At 35.1% G+C, this 17,020-nt stretch overlaps 1 protein-coding gene across 1 annotated transcript in view; it reads right to left on the bottom strand.

Annotated features, from left to right (window-relative positions):
- Window positions 1-7,610: 7,610 nt before the first annotated feature.
- The window catches only part of LOC113412606 (solute carrier family 9 member C1-like), a 102,498-nt gene continuing 93,088 nt past the window's right edge, over window positions 7,611-17,020 (bottom strand). The window contains exons 22-25 of the mRNA XM_087959252.1: window positions 16,784-16,990; window positions 13,025-13,162; window positions 8,109-8,294; window positions 7,611-7,769 (exon numbers count right to left, since the gene is read on the bottom strand). Of these exons, the coding sequence (XP_087815378.1) occupies window positions 7,611-7,769; window positions 8,109-8,294; window positions 13,025-13,162; window positions 16,784-16,990 (690 nt within the window). The remainder of the gene's footprint in view (window positions 7,770-8,108; window positions 8,295-13,024; window positions 13,163-16,783; window positions 16,991-17,020) is intronic.

Below are 17,020 nucleotides of genomic sequence, written 5' to 3'. Positions count from 1 at the left end.
CTTTTAGTTCTGGAAAATTTTTGACAACTTAATAGTGCACAAGTCCTGAAATCCCATATGTGCATCCCTTTAACTTCCCAAATCAATATGTTGGATCCATTTCTCTCTGCTTCTCAGAAGCTATCTTGGCTTTTTTTTTTTTTTTAAAGGAAGACAATTACATTATTCTATTTAAAATTACAAGAGTTCTAACCTCTTTTCAGAATAATCTATGCTTGCAATTTATAATGATAGAAATGGAAACAATTGTTTCAGAACTGACTGCTACATTTGATGGCATGAAGATACAATGTTTTAAGATGCCATGGATTTTTTTATGCCCATCTGCCATTCTCTGCCGTCCCATTCTTCTATTGCCCTCAATCTTTCCCAGCATTAAGGCTCTTCTCCAGTGAGTCCTTCCTTCCCATTAGGTGGCCAAAGTATTTGAGTTTCATCTTCAGGATCTGGCCTTCTAAAGAGCAGTCAGGGTAGATTTCTAGGACTGACGGGTTTGACCGCCTTGCAGTCCAAGGGACTCGCAGAAGTCTTCTCCAGCACCATAGTTCAAAGGCCTCAATTCTTTGGCGCTCAATCTTTCTTATGGTCCAACTTTCACAGCCATACATTGCAACTGAGAAAACCATACCCTTGACTATACACTTTTGTTGGCAGGATGATGTCTCTGCTTTTTAGTATGCTGTCTAGAATTGTCACAGCTTTCCTCCCCAGGAGCAAGTGTCTTTTAATTTCTTGGCTGCAGTCCCCATCTGCGGTGATCTTGGAGCTCAGGAAAATAAAATTGGTCACTACCTCTTATTTCTTCCCCATTTATTTGCCAGGAATTGAGAGGGCCGGATGCCACGATCGTAGTTTTCTTAATTTTGAGTTTCAAGCCAACTTTTGCACTCTCCTTCTTCACACACATCAAGAGGCTCTTTAGTACCTCTTCACTTTCTGCCATTAGAGTGGTATCATCTGCATATCTGAGGTTGTTGTTTCTTCCAGAAATCTTAATTCCAACTTTTGATTCATCTAGCCCTGCCTTTCTCATGATGTGCTCTGCAAAAAGTTAAATAGGCAATGTGACAGTATAAGCCTTGCTGGACTCCATTCCCAATTTTGAACCAATCAGTAGTTCCGTGTCCAGTTCTCACTGTTGCTTCTTGACCCACATATAGGTTTTTCAAGAGACAAATAAGATGGTCTGGTACTCCCATCTCTTTAAGAACTTGCCACAATTTGTTGTGATGCACACAATCAAAAGCTTTAGCATAGTCAATTAAGCAGATGTTTTTCTGGAACTCTCTAGTTTTCCCCATAATCCAGCGTATGTTGGAAATTTGATCTCTAGTTCCTCTGACTCCTTGAAATCCAGCGTGTACTTTTGGTACTTCACGATCCAAATACTGCTGGAGTCTAGCTTGTAGGATTTTAAGCATAACTTTACTAGCATGTGAAATGAGTGCAATGATGCAATAGTTTGAACATTCTTTGGCATTGCCTTTCTTTGAAATTGGAATGTAAACTGACCTTTTCCAATCCTGTGCCTCCTGTTTTTTCCACATTTGCTAGCACTTTTACTGCATCATCTTTTAAGATTTTGAATAACTCAGCTGGAATACTGTCACCTCTACAAGCTTTGTTGTTGCTCAGATTTCCTAAGACCCATTTGACTTCTGATTTTAGGGTGTGTGGCTCAAGGTCAGTGACCACCCCATCATGGTTATTAGGGACGTTAAGCTCATTCTTGTATAGTTCTTCTGTATAATTTTGCCACCTCTTCTTAATCTCTTCTGCCTCTGCAATTTTGATCCTGTATCATGCCCATCTTTGCATGAAACATTCCCTTCATATTTCAATTTCCTTGAAGAGATCTCTGGCCTTCCCTATTCTATTGTTTTCTTCTATTTCTTTGCACTGTTCATTTAAGAATGCATTCTTATCTCTTCTAGCTATTCTCTGGAATTCTGCATTCAATTGGGTGTATCTTTTTCTTTCTCCCTTGCCTTTCACTTCCCTTTTTTCCTCAGCTATTTGCAAAGCTTCCTCAGATAGCAATTTTGCTTTCTTGCATTTCTTTTTCTTTGGGATGGTTTTAGTTGCTACCTCTTGTACAACGTTGCAGACCTCTGTCCATAGTTCTTCAGGCACTCTGTCTATCAGATCTAATTTCTTAAATCTATTTGTCACCTCTACTGTATATTCATCAGGAATATGATTTAGTTCATACATGAGTGTCCTAGTGTTATTCCCTAATTTCTTCAATTTAAGCCTAAATTTTGAAATGAGAAGCTCATGATCTGAACCACAGTCAGCTTCTGGTCTTGTTTTTACTGATTGCATAGAGCTTCTCCATCTTTGTCTGCAAAGCACATAGTCAATCTGATTTCTGTGTTGAGCGTCTGGTGTGATGTCCATGTGTAGAGCCGTCTCTTGGGTTGTTGGAAAAGAGTGTTTGCTATGACCATATTCTCTTGACAAAATTCTGTCAGCCTGTGCCCTGCTTCATTTTGTACTCCAAGGCCAAACTTGCCTGTTATTCCGGTTATCTTTTGGCTTCCTACTTTAGCATTCCAATTCCCCATGATGATAAGGACATCATTTTTTTGGTGTTAATTCTACAAGGTGCTGTAGGGCTTCATAGAACTGGTCAATTTCATCCTCTTCAGCACCAGTGGTTGGGGCATAGACTTGGACTACTGTGATATTGAATGGTTTGCCTTGGTTTCAAACTGACATCATTCTGTCATTTTGGGGACTGTATCTCAGTATTGCTTTTCCTACTCTTTTATTGACTATAAAGTGTTGTGCCTCCGATGTTTGAACCAGGTCAGTCAGCAGATGTAGGCTCGAGTGATGAAGAAGATCTGGCATTGAGATTCGAGCCTGCATTACTGAGCGACATTGAGAGGAGTCTGGGGGAGGAGGAGGAGTTGAATCTGAGAGATGAGCCTGATTTATTAGAAGTTTCAGAGGCGTCTTCCTCTTCTGGAACTCCCTCCCTGATTGCACCTCAGGTGTTAACTGTTAATCAGGAAAGTGTGCCAGAGGCTTCAAGCGATGATGAAACTGCCAGATGCTGGCTTGATGCTAGGACTAGGAGAAGATTGAGACGTCAATCTCAATTAGAAAAGAGACGTCCAGCCAAGGATTAATTAAAGAGACTGACATGCCCCTTCAGGGGATATATAAGGAGCGTGTTAACGCCTCTCCCCCACTTGAAGCAAAGTGCTTGAAGCAGCCGTCGATTTATGGACAATTCAGACTTGCCAGACAGATTCCAGGAAGACTGCCAAGGACTGTGAAAACAGCAGTTAACTCTTTTCGGTCTGGTTTTGTTTTGCTTGAATATTTGAACTCTGGAACTTTGGATTCTCACCTGTGGATACAGGTGAGACATAACAATAAAGGCTACTCCATTTCTTCTGAGGGATTCTTACCCGCAGTAGTATACCTGATGGTCATCTGAATTAAATTCACCCATTATTCCTTTCCATTTTAGTTCGCTGATTCCTAAGATGTCGATGTTCAGTCTTGTCATCTCTTATTTAACCACAACCACGTTGCCTTGATTCATGTTCCTATGGAAAACAGAACTTTACAGCATTAACCTTATGCTATATTAAATGTTAAAAGGTTATTTGCTGCAAACTTTTTTTTCTGTGTAAAATAGCCAGAATAAATTTCAGTAGGCAATAATATAAATGGAAATTATTTTACCAATAAATGAGAATATTTGTAGCTTGGGGTTGAAATGAGGGATCCTTGATGTTCTTTGAGCTTGGTTGTTTTCTTGCAGAGATTTCATTGTCTTGCAGACTTTTCATTACTAGGTAACATCAGTGCTAGTAAAGAAATTATTCCATATTGATAAAAATATTTTGAAAATCACAGAACCATAAAATCAGTTCAAAAAATTTATTACAGAAATTGTAACAACTGAAATAACATCAAATATTTCAAAAGTCCTAAAACAATTTCAGTGGTCCTTTTGGTGTTATTTTATTAGCTGCTTCATCTATATAACATTTTGTAAAAGATTGAAATGTAGAAAATTTTCATAGACAGCAAATAAAAAACCAATTTCACCAAGGATTTGACAGCAGTATTTAGTTTCTATGTAAGATCTTGCATTCTTGGTCTGTGAGGCTGGAACATATTTGCTGTTCATTAAGACTTTTCTAAGCTTGAGGATGGGGAATGTCTAGAAGTGCTTTGCTGCTATAAGAAAAAAAAATCTTGATTGCATTTTTGTGCCATAAAATGTAATTCATTAAATATATAATTATATTATATTTACTGACATTAACCATTTAAGTGGTAAAATAAAAGCCATAAGACTTAAATAAATCTATAAATTGCTTTCCTAAGAAGCATAAGGATAAAACAGAAAATAGAAACGATATATTTCTCCTTGTTCTGTGCTAGTGATGAACACTGGCCACAACTGGAATATAAATCGTACTGAAAGCCCAGAAGTAATGTATAAGGAAAGAGATGGGCCAAAAACAGAGAAGAAAAGCAGAATTCCACTACCTAACAGTGCTAACATAGTTTTTAAAAAAGGTTTGGTGCCAGAAACTTTGGAAGTTTACAAATGAGAACAATTGTCTATCAAAGACAATGGACAGATCGAAAAATAGATTTGGTAGTGAAATTTTTAGGTGGGATTAACAGGAAGAAGAAAGATGTAAAGGAAGAGTTCAGAGAATTTAATTTCAGAGTCAAATTTAACATTGAAGAAAGCATGGAACTGAACTGACATTAAGATTACTAGAGCTGGTGTGATGTGGAAAATGTATTAGAGTTACTAGCTTACATTATAGTAGATGAGAAAATAAATACTATAAAACTACATTAGCAAGTCCTGTTTTTTCTTCAGAGGTAAAAGAATGTTAACAGTTATCAACAGGATAAGTCAGCTGAGTTTAGGATGAGAGGAAATGTAATTTATTGGAAGAATGTACAAAATGTGTGAAAATGAAAAGTATTAATCAAAGGTGGTAATTGCAGAGTACAGAGAAGGCGCCTGTTAACAGGTATTATTTCTGCCTTGTCTGTGGCAGCACATGCCCTTTGGAGAGCCCTAGTGTCTGAGATTAGGTTGGCCCTGACCCTGCCACGCTTTCGGAAAGCTCTTAAGCCCTGCTATTTTCCTGGACGGGAATCACCAGTCCAAGATGTATCGGTTGATTGGCTATTGTTGGTTGCCTTTTTATGCTTTTGTTTTTGTTTGTTTGTTTTAGTTAATATAAATAGTTTGTAATGAAGTTTTAAATTGTGTTATCTGAACTTACCTCCCAGAGTCCCTCTTGCAAGATGGGTGGCAAGCTAAATAGAAGTGAATGACTGGATGATTATGGAGATGGAATTAAAGAGACAGAAAATTCCACAGTAGAAAGGCCAGACAAAAATATTCTTTATAAAGAATAGATCAAAAGTGTACAAGTAAGCAAGAGGAAGAATTTGTCTAGTACTGAAGGCCTCATTCTGGCTTAAAGAGCTGCACTCTTTGTCATGTGCAGTTAACATATTTATAAAACAAGGTATTTTTGGAGTGTTTTCTGCACTGAACCTGAAACTGTATCTGAAATAGACTGAACTATATGTGGCAATAAAAGTTTATTCAATTGTTTGTTCCTACAGTATTTATTTGAACTAGAGCTATAAAAAAAGAAGTTGCATCTAGGAATCTAGTTTTCATTTACCTTCCCTAAAGGATAGTCTAGTGACAAAGAAGTTATTTATCATGTTTGCAATTGATGTGTAATTTATTGGCTACATAGCTCTGAAGGGTTAAGAACATTTAATTTTAACCCCTACAGAATTAATTTCTTTAGATCACCTGAAAATTTAATTCTAAAAAATAGTTATTTATGTTTGAACTATAAAGTTTCCAAGAACTTTTCTTCAGGTAGGATAATTAAAAAGAAGGTAGAAGAAAGCAATGGAAGGAATTGTGATGAAATGTTATTTTTTTAGAGAATAGGTAGTCCCAAGACAGGCTTTTATGGTTGGATTAGCAGCTCTCCCAAATCATGCTGGGAAGATAAAACAAGCAAGTTTACTTTTAATTTTGAATCCAGTATAAATAGACTCTTTAGTCTTCACCTATCACCCAAAGCAGACTGACATGATGATCTAGGAATCCTTATACATACATATTTCTGTATAAATGCAATAAGTATACTTACTATATTGTCTATTAATGTGCCTTGGCTGCTATATTCTGAAGCAAAAATGTGTTCCAAAGTTCCTATATATGGAAGACAAAAACATTTGAAAGCCAACTGAATTGATTTTAAAAACTTCCAATAGGTAAGCAGAATTACAAAATATTGAAACACAAAATTTCTCAATATTCATTCTCTTCAGTTATCTCTGAATATTTCCATAATAATTTAAAAAAACTAAACAGATTTATATATGTTGTCCTTTTAACTCTTACTTTTGTGTTTATAAGCTACAAAATACATATTGTTGTACTGATTGTTTTGTTTTTGGATAGCATAATATTGCATTAGTTAAATTTGTCTCAGATAGCCAATTCGGTATAGTGATTAAGACACTAGGCTAGAAACTGACAGTGTGAGTTCTACTCCCATTTTAGACATGAAGTTAATTGGGTGATCTTGGACCAGTCAATCTTTCTCAGCACTAGGAAGAAGGCAAGGACAAACCACTTCCAAAAATCTTGCCAAGAAGGTTTCATGGACTTGTTCAGGAAATTGCCAGGAATCAAGATTCGCTCAAAGGTACCACCAAAAAAAGAAAAAAAGCCAACCTATGTCACAGATTCTTTCATGTTTGGAAGCCAAACAGTACAATTTAAATAACTACTATAAAAATAAGCTAACTTTAAGCATAAATAACTAGTTTTTGATATATTTGTAATTAGTTTGATCATTTCTTTGAATTGCAGGTGAAATTATTTCACCTATTTTAGGTATTTTTCACCTATTTTTCAAATAATTACTTTTACTAATTAATATTTAAAGCATTTTCTTTATTAAAATAGTAACTTTTTCCCTAAGAATCTTAGTTAAGGCTATAATTAAATGCACATTTGCCAGGGAATAAAGTCTAATAAACACAATAACTTTAACACAGGCATTAATATTTATAATCTAAGCACATACTATGTTTGTTGCCATACTTTTTCTATGAATAAACTTATAATTTTGTTCTCAGGAGACAAATAGTGATAAATGTAATCCCTTGCTTTCTCAGGGGAAAAAAAAATCAAAAATCCAGAATCACTTTTTAAATTATGTGAGATGATTAGACTTTTCAGTTCTTCAATAATAAAAGCAACCTAGAGACTTTGACTTTTAATAAATCATAACACAGATATATACAAGCTGTACTTGAATTATAAATATATAATTGATTTATTATATGCCAACAAGTGTGTCAGCTCTTAGTGCCCATGTAGGCAAGATTTTTTTATGTCCCTAACCTGACCCTTTTAGATCTTCCAGTGGTGCACCCATCACTGCGGTAATTGAGTCCATGCACTTTGCTAATGATTGCCTTTTTAAAAATCTTTCCTCTCACAGTACGAAAGGACACAGCTCTCCTGAGAGGTTTATAATTCTGAGAAAGGTAGAAAGAAAAGGACTATAATTTTAATTAAATTCTCTGATACTAAGCGTTTCAAGTTCCTCCTCACCAAATCTCTTCCTTGCGTGATACTGGCATATACCATTAGGTGCTGTGCTCTTCCGCTCTCCTTTTTCTTCAGTTCGTATAATTAATAATTTTGTTGCGGCTGAAGTACCTTGTATCTGGAAGAGTATCTTAGTAAGTTATTGTGGAAATCACAAGAATTCATTCCTATAGAATCAGTGTAGTGAGCTCTACTGATAATGATTATTAGGCTGATTTGATTCTTTGGATGCCTGTGCGTCTTGTAAATAAATATTTAATCCTAACCAGCAAACTATCATCATATTGATAACACTGTTCTTTTAATTCACTGCCAGGTGCTGAAATATAAACAAAATATCAAAAATATTCCATCTATTCTTTATTTTCTCATGCTTTCCAGATGTTTGCTCTCCTACTCGGCTTACTGATTGTTATAAATTATATAATTATTGGCTAGCTATAAAAGTATTTCTTACCTGATGGCAGATTTTAGGTAAAATGTATGGTGCCAAATAAGGCTCCCCAGATTGACAATCCTGCACAGTTCCATGTACAAGAATTACCTCATCCATAGCTTCATCATAAATATCACATTTAGTGTGATTTGGTACATCCACGACATATGTATTAGAAAACTGCATACATATTCTGTATGACCAATCCTGTACACCAAAGACATAAATTAGATGAACATTTATAACAATTCTAACTTGGCTATAATTCAAGATTTTTATGCAGGACAAAGTAAAATTTCTCTTGAATCAAGCTTAACTCTTGATAACCACATATCCATGTCCAAAATGTTTATTGTACTCAAAAGTATTTTGAAAGGTTTTAAAGTGTTGCTTTGATCTGCTCATTATTGTATACTTTGGATGAACTATCAAAACATCAGTAAATATTGTTATGTATTTAGGTTCTAATTTATAGGCTGGCTATCTCAAATACATTTACTTAAATTATTTCCCAGATTTGTACCCTAAATCATACTTTAACTATAAGCAGAATTTTCCAGTTAAGAGCCCTTAGATCTTCTAGTACTCAAACTTTAGATATTTAACAAAAATATCTAAAAATTTGGGAAGGCGGGGCTCACATTGCGGCAACATGACACATCTCCATGGAGATCCACGGGTTCGCACCCAATTCAACCTGCTAGGAGGTTCTGAAGGAACTAAGTCACCCTGGAGGGGTAATGAAAATAGAAAGGACATTCCGTCGATCACAAACTCCTTGTTTGATTCGGAGGAAGCTAAAAATTTTGCACAATAAGGTTAATAAATAAATGTAACACATATGTTACATTTGGCATACATATTTAGTATGTATTAGCAGTGTGATATTTAACCCTCTCAGTTTGAACTCAACAGGAGACTCTTGAACAATAAAGAGCTTTATTATTTAGCTTTTGCAAAAGCTGGAATTCTGTGCTCATATAAGCAGAGCCACAGAAGACATCTTACATAGGAATACTTGGGGTTTATATACAGTTTCAAAAACAGTCACTGCCCCTTTCTGGGTTCACAATCTATCCAGCAACTCAATCCCCTTGATAGTTGCTATATCCTATTATTAATTTTAGGATAACAACTGGTTTCTTGACCTGCCAGCGATCTTCCTTTGACCTGTAAACCTAGTTCTGTTGACCTGCCAACTAAATTCTTTACTGGAAATAAGATTTTTATAGCCTTGTTTGTTTATTTCCTGACAGGTAACATTCTTATACAATTCCTTACATAAATTCCCATCAGGGATTCTTAAGTTATACAGAGGATAAATATGGCATTTCTATTGCTCTTTCTCTACAGGAATAATTCTCATTTCTCTCAAGCTGAAACCATAATTAAAAATTATTATCAATTCCATTCTGTACTCAAAGACATATATTTGTTCAGTAGGATTAACACATAAGGAGACTGTCATTCCCATATATAAACCTAAATGTTATGACTCCATTTAAATTCATACTTCATTTAAACAATAAGCTATTCTTTATAGTTCTTCAGTATTTTATAAATATGTCAATTTCATAAACATATATAATTCAGACATTTGTTTTAATCTTCCAAGTTCCTTTTCTTACATTTGGCATCATGATTATAACAATAAGAAAATGTTCTTCCCCGCTTTTTTTCCTAAAAGGAAAATGCTGCTTGTATCTCATTTTTATCAATCTAGGAGTATGTTTTTCCTGCTTTCTAATCTTCCATTAGAACAAGAAAGATTGCTTTAATAGGGATTATTTCAATACAATGCATCCTAAAACTCAAAGTAGTGAGATATCCCACAGCATCACTCAACAACATTTTTTTTTTCTTTGAACAAATTACCACTGGCAAACCACAGCTTTTCTGTAACACTTAGTTTATATTAAAACAGTAGATATCCAGAAGTACGGATGAAACTCGAAAAATTAGAATATCGTGCAAAAGTTCATTTATTTCAGTAATGCACCTTAAAATGTGAACCTAATATATGAGATTGATTATAGCTTGCAGCTCATAAAAACCCCAAATCCACAATCTCAGAAAATTAGAATATTACATGCAATCAATAAAACAAGGATTGTACATAGAACAATCAATATCAGACCTCTGAAAAACAGAAGGTATTTATGATAAGTTGACTGATTTACATAAAATTTTGATGGGTACTGATGAAAAGGTAATTAAAAAACTTTATGGATACTTGTTAGAATTTAAATTGGAGGAGGAACAAGTTAAAGAAACGATGATTGCTTGGGGGAAATTTTGGATATGGGATTGATTTAGAAAAATGGCAAAAATTGTGGTCTCAAAATTATAAAATGACAATGTCAACTGCATATAAAGAAAATTTGTATAAGATGTTTTACAAGTGGCATCTACCCCCAACGAGACTTGCAAGAATGTTTAAGAATAAATTGGATAAATGTGGAAATGTCATCAGATACCTGGTTCATATTACCATATGTGGTGGACATGCTCGGATGCAAAGAAATATTGGACTAAAATCCACACATGGTTGGAAAAAATGATAAAACAACATATAGACTTTAAACCAGAGATCTTTTTATTGGGAATTATACTGGAAATATACAACAAAGAGTTGAAATATTTGATTGTAAATGTATTAACAGCGGCTAGGATTGTATTTGCTAAGAATTGGAAAAACGATAAAACACCTATGCAGGAGGAAGTTATAAAGAAAATTATGGATTGTGCTGAAATGAGTAAATTGACATTTGAAATTAGAGAACAAGAAGATAAACAATTTTATATGATATGGGATTTGTTTTATCAATGGTTGGATAAAAAGACATGGTAATGTAATAGATTAGATAATTCTGTGATAGAAATTTAATAGATTGATATAAAACATAATACAGACATATATAACCATTGGTTGAAAGTATAACATAAATTTTAAGATAAAATTTGGAATATCTCGTATAAAATGATGGAATAAGTAGTTTAGTCATGGATGATTAATAACTGATAAACATATAAGCATGTTAGTTTGACAATGTGAAAATTGATATAAACTGTGAGTAAATGACTATAAAAGGATAGCACAAAAGATTTGTAACTAACTGACACACACTGTATGTATATAAAATGGAAGATGGTTTTATGTTTTTATGTTTTGTATATGTATGTTTGTTTATTTAAAAAAATAAAAACTCTTTATAAAAAAAATAAAACAAGGATTGTACATAGAACAATATCGGACCTCTGAAAAGTATAAGCATGCATATGTACTCAGTACTTGGTTTAGGCCCCTTTTGCAGCAATTACTGCCTAAATGCGGCGTGGCATGGAAGCTATCAGCCTGTGGCACTGCTGAGGTGTTATGGAAGACCAGGATGCTTCAATAGCTGCCTTCAGCTCTTCTGCATTGTTCGGTATCATGTCTCTCATCTTTCTCTTGGCAATGCCCCATAGATTCTTTATGGGGTTCAAGTCAGGCGAGTTTGCTGGCCAATCAAGCACAGTAATCCCACGGTCATTGAACCAGGGTTTGGTGCTTTTGGCAGTGTAGGCAGGTGCCAAGTCCTGCTGGAAAATGAAGTCAGCATCCCCATAAAGCTCGTCTGTGGAAGGAAGCATGAAGTGCTCCAAAATCTCCTGGTAGATGACCCTGGACTTAATGAAGCACAGTAGACCAACACCAGATGACATGGCTCCCCAAATCAACACAGACTGTGGAAACTTCACACTGGACTTCAAGCATCTTGCAATGTGTGCCTCTCCATTCTTCCTCCAGACTCTGGGTCCTTGGTTTCCAAATGAGATGCAACAGTTGCTCTCATCAGAAAAGAGGACTTTGGACCACTGAGCAACAGACCAGTTCTGTTTTTCTTTCGTCCAAGTAAGACGTTTCTGATGTTGTTTGTTGTTCAGGAGTGGCTTGAGAAGAGGAATACGACATTTGAAGCTAATGTCCAGGATCCGTCTGTGTGTGGTGGCTCTTGATGCACTGATTCCAGCCTCAGTCCACTCCTTGTGAAAGTCCCCAACACTTTTGAACGGCCTTTTCCTGACAATTCTCTCCAGGCTGCAGTCATTCCTGCTGTTTGTGCACCTTTTTCTTCCACACTTTTCCCTTCCACATAACTTTCTATTAATGTGCTTTGATACAGCACTTTGGGAACATCCACCTTCTTTTGCAATTACCTTTTGAGGCTTTCCCTCCTTATGGAGGGTGTCAATGATGGTTTTCTGCACAACTGTCAGGTCAGCAGTCTTTCTCATGATTGTGATTCTTACTGAACCAGACTGAGAGACCATTTAAAGGCTCAGGAACCCTTTACAGGTGTTATGGCTTAATTAGCTGGTTAGAGTGGGACACTTTGAGCCTAGAATATTGAACCTTTTCACAATATTCTAATTTTCTGGGATTGTGGATTTGGGGTTTTCATGAACTGTAAGCCATAATCATCTCAATTATGACAAATCACAGCTTGAACTATCTTGCTTTGCATGTAATGAGTCTATCTCATATATTAGGTTCACCTTTTAAGTTGAATTACTGAAATAAATGAACTTTTGCATGATATTCTAATTTTTTGAGTTTCACCTGTATTTCAGGTGAAATTCAAAACTATAGTTTATTGGCCTCTCCCCCCATCTTCTCAAAGCAGACAATCCAGAGATATAAAAATCTGTATCTAGGAACCAGTGAATCCAGATATTCACATGTCACTATAAATATTAAGAAGGTTAAGAACCAGTGAATCCAGATATTCACATGTCACTATAAATATTAAGAAGGTTTGCGAGTTACATTTCTGAAAATTATTAAAATTTTTCAGCTTCTTCCCTGATAAGTCTATTTCATTTGCAGCACAGTTTAAGCAAGAGCATCAGCAAAACTCAGACTAGAACCATAAGAAAGCTGCAGATATGCCTACCAGATTTGGAAGACTTTCTTTAAAGGTTTTGAGAGCAACATCAAGAGCAATTTTCAACCATATTTTATATTCCAGGGAAGGTGGTTCCAAAAACGTATCAAAAGCTTCAAATAAATCATCAATAGAGATGAAACATGTCTGGAGGGGTGGAAAAGAAGAAAGTAAGCCCATGAGACAATTACAGCTATCATGGTACGTTATATTTGGGCAACTGTATTGACTTCAATTTCAATTTCTTCTTTGGCTGAACCTTACAATATCTTGCCCTTTTCATACTTTTCATAGAGCCTCTGTGGCGCAGTGGTTAGAGTACAGTACTGCAAGCTACTTCTGCAGCCAGCTGCCAACAGTTTGGCAGTTAAAATCCCACCAGGCTCAAGGTTGACTCAGCCTTCCATCCTTCCGAGGTGGGTAAAATGAGGACTCAGATTGTTGGGGGCAATATGCTGACTCTGTAAACCGCTTAGAGAGGGCTATAAAGCGGTATATAAGTCTAGGTGCTATTGCTATACTCCCTGTGTGAAAATTGGAGCAAACATTGTGTGCCATCCTATCATGAAAACTATTATACAATACAAGCTGTACTTGTAATTGAGATAAACATGAGGTTCTCCACAAATGTGCATGCATGCAAACAAACACACACAGACACATTGAGTCTCACAAGAGAGAAGGAAGAAATTCAAGTGGCATAAAGAGCTGGCAGGGGAAGAGTTGTCATTGGACTAAGAGGAAAAAATGAGAAGATAGCTAGCAAGGAAAGTTGGATTTATGTAGTTTTAGACTGCTGAAGATATGCAAGTTCCTGGATAATGGAAGAGAATCAGAGGACATAAAGATCACCATGCAGGTAGGAAGGCAGCATAACATTGGGTGTCTACGTGATATAGATTTCAGAGAGGGAGAAGAGGAGCCAAAAAGCAAAGTTCTGCCAGTATGAGAGTTGCTTGATAAGTTTTAATTAAATCCTTGATTAATTTTTCAGGGAATTTAGTCATAACTGCTCACTTAACAAAAGCTTACTCGGGTGGCATTACTTTTGAGATCAAAAATTATGCAGAACAAATAATAATGTAAAACAATTTGTCATATTCCATTTTATTTTGAAGTTAAAAATGGAGGAAGGGAAGCGTGGAAAAGGATTTGCTTCTCTCAGCTTCAGGTTGGTTAGTCTCTATCTTTTTCAAAAGTTAGACAAATGTTTCTTCCCTTCCCCAAATAGTCTGTCTTCTTTTGTCAGACATGAAGTCAAAATGGATGGACAGCCAAGTGGTTTGAACTAAATAGTCCTTCCAAGTAATCAAAGATTTTAGTCTCTCACTTTTGTGTCAGGAATCAAAATATATTCAGCTTCAAATTTTTCCTCCACTCAACAAAATTAGAGAATGGTAGGCAGGAGAGAAGGGGGCAAAAATGTCAAAGACAGAATTTAAAATGCTCCTACAAAACCCATCATCATCTGTTAGGACGCATATATAAATGTTTATCAATAAGAACAAACAAAATTATGAGTGGTAAAATGGATGTAAACATTTTAAAGAAACACTTAAATAAAATAATGGGAAGAAACTGTGGATTAAATCTATAAAATGAACACCAAATTCTAACTTAAAGGAAAACTAGTACAAAATGTTCTACAGCTGGCACACAATTCCATTAATAATACCGAAGATAAACAAATCATACAGTAATAAATATTGGAAATGTCATAAAACATAAAGAATGTTTTATCACATGTGGTAGACATGTAAAAAAAGATTTAAGCAGTCACTTTGTAGAGTGAGGTGGGCAGCATATAATTTTAATAAAAATATAACATAAACAATGCAAAAATTTGAAATGGAATTAACTTTCCTAACTATGTATACTCTCAGAAAAAGTCAACAAGAACCATCATAATTTAATGGGATAAGTGAGATAATGAGCTGTGAGAATAAATTTTGGTCAAAACTGAAAGATACAATTTTAACAATATTTGATTGGGAACTTAAATTTGTAGAATATGCAGCAATGGCAAATCTAACTATTCATAACAGATGTTTAACCAAATTTAAGCAAGAAGGTGCCCCATACATAAAATACATCATGCAGTATCGCAAATATAATCACTTACAGTCTAGTTTCTAAGGGAGCCTAAACATCTATAAATATTGCATATTAGAAAATGTATAAAAAGAGGAAATTAGAAACCCAGTAGTTTGTATTCTTTGGGGGGGGGATTTTAATTGTTAAGTTTGCTTTGCTTATCTAGTTTTTCCTTTTATTAACAAAGTGCAGTGGAGATCTTAAACCATAACCTTGTTGTACAAAAAATCCTTTGATGCAATCCGAAGTAATTTTTTTGCTTAATGTTATTTTATTTATTTATTAAACCCATTTGCAACCCATCTAATCAGAGACTGTTCAGAAATGTAAAATAACATTATATTAAATTCTGGATGAAAAACTGCTGGGCAATTGGTGGTTGTTATACTACCAGCAGCTTTAGCTTCTTCCATACAAAGGAACTCATATCCATTCACGTCCAGAGCACTGGCCCTTAATACGGTAATAATTTCTCAAACTATAATAGAGCCCCTCCTCAATTTTTATGGTGCGACTGCTACATAGCAGCTGAAACTCAGCTGGAATTTTCTCAAGAGGATTATATCTCTGTTGCTTTCCATCCAGGTCTCAGGGATACATGGAAGATCTGCATACCTTTCAAGAAAATATCATAAAGGGATGCAGACCTGGCTTTTAGCAACTGCAACTGGAGATCAAGGTGCTTGACAACTCAACCATAGGCTTAGGAAAAGGACAAATGGCTTAGAAGAAGGGAGATGCAGTAATATATATGTCTCCTTTCTCCTGCAATGGGCTTCCCAGACTACTCCATAAAACAAAGGAATTAACTTTCATCTTACATTCTTTACAAGAAGCAAATATGTCTAGGGAGGGAAACACTCAATGGCAATGGCTCAGTTCTAGATGGAAGAAACAATTCCCTAGAAATATTTTTTCTCCTTTAGATCATTGTAACTTAAAATCGCAATACAATTTGTGCTTAGCAAAGAGTGCAATCCCCAAATAATTATACATAGAATCTATATACCCTTGACCAAAAATTTATATACTCCTTTTGTCTGGGATGGTTGTCGACTTCCATTGAGCAAACAACTTTGGAAGGGACACACATGAAATGCTAAGGGACAGACACCAATGTAGCCTACCACATCTGTCAGATCAATATTGGCAAACAACAGGGTGACAGATGTCACAGTCAGTTTGCCCTTTCAACCATATATATGTAGGAAGCATTGAAAAAGAACAATCAGTTGCTTTTCTAATCTAGTTATGACTACCACTTCAAACGCCTCAGGTAATTTCCTCAGCCATAAATTCTGTAATACCTTTTTAGTATTTTTAAGAGCAGCTTATCTGGCAACTATTAAGTGAATTAATTTTGTGCAATGGACACAATAATTTGCTGCTTTCTATACTGTCCTACACTGATATAATTTTATCTTTTCGACTTTAGGGCACTGGAGAAAATACAAATATAATACAAAGCAATTGCATAATTCAATATGCTTTATTTAAAATTTGTTAAGATTTGATTTAACGTTAAGTATTTTGAATTCAGTTTTAAAACCTAAAATATGAACTACCATTACAAAATGTTTACACATTTTATATAATTACATATAATTTCTTATTAGCCAAAAACTTTAATTCTAATACAATGTAAAATCACTTTATAAAGTAGAATTCTCCAACCTGCACAGCAGTTTCACAAAAAATTCTATATTCCATTTCTTGCTTAGTTAAACAGTTGAGCTCTCCTAGTATAGCTCCAGTCACAACGTAATCTGTGTAGTGAGAGGTAACAGGATTATGAATTCTTCTTTGAATATTTTTGTCAGTCTCTTTCAGAGTATCTTTAACTTCTTGAGAAACTCCATAAGAAGGGGATTTACCAGAAAGCTAGGTATAAAGAAACAATAATAATTAAAT

The sequence above is a fragment of the Notechis scutatus genome, chromosome 1 (assembly GCF_049901735.1).
Source record: "Notechis scutatus isolate UNSWTSFEM ecotype Mainland chromosome 1, rNotScu1.2, whole genome shotgun sequence".
Taxonomy (NCBI): Eukaryota; Metazoa; Chordata; class Lepidosauria; order Squamata; family Elapidae; genus Notechis; species Notechis scutatus.
The sequence above is the reverse complement of the archived record's forward strand: the minus strand, read 5'-3'. Positions and strand labels throughout refer to the sequence as shown.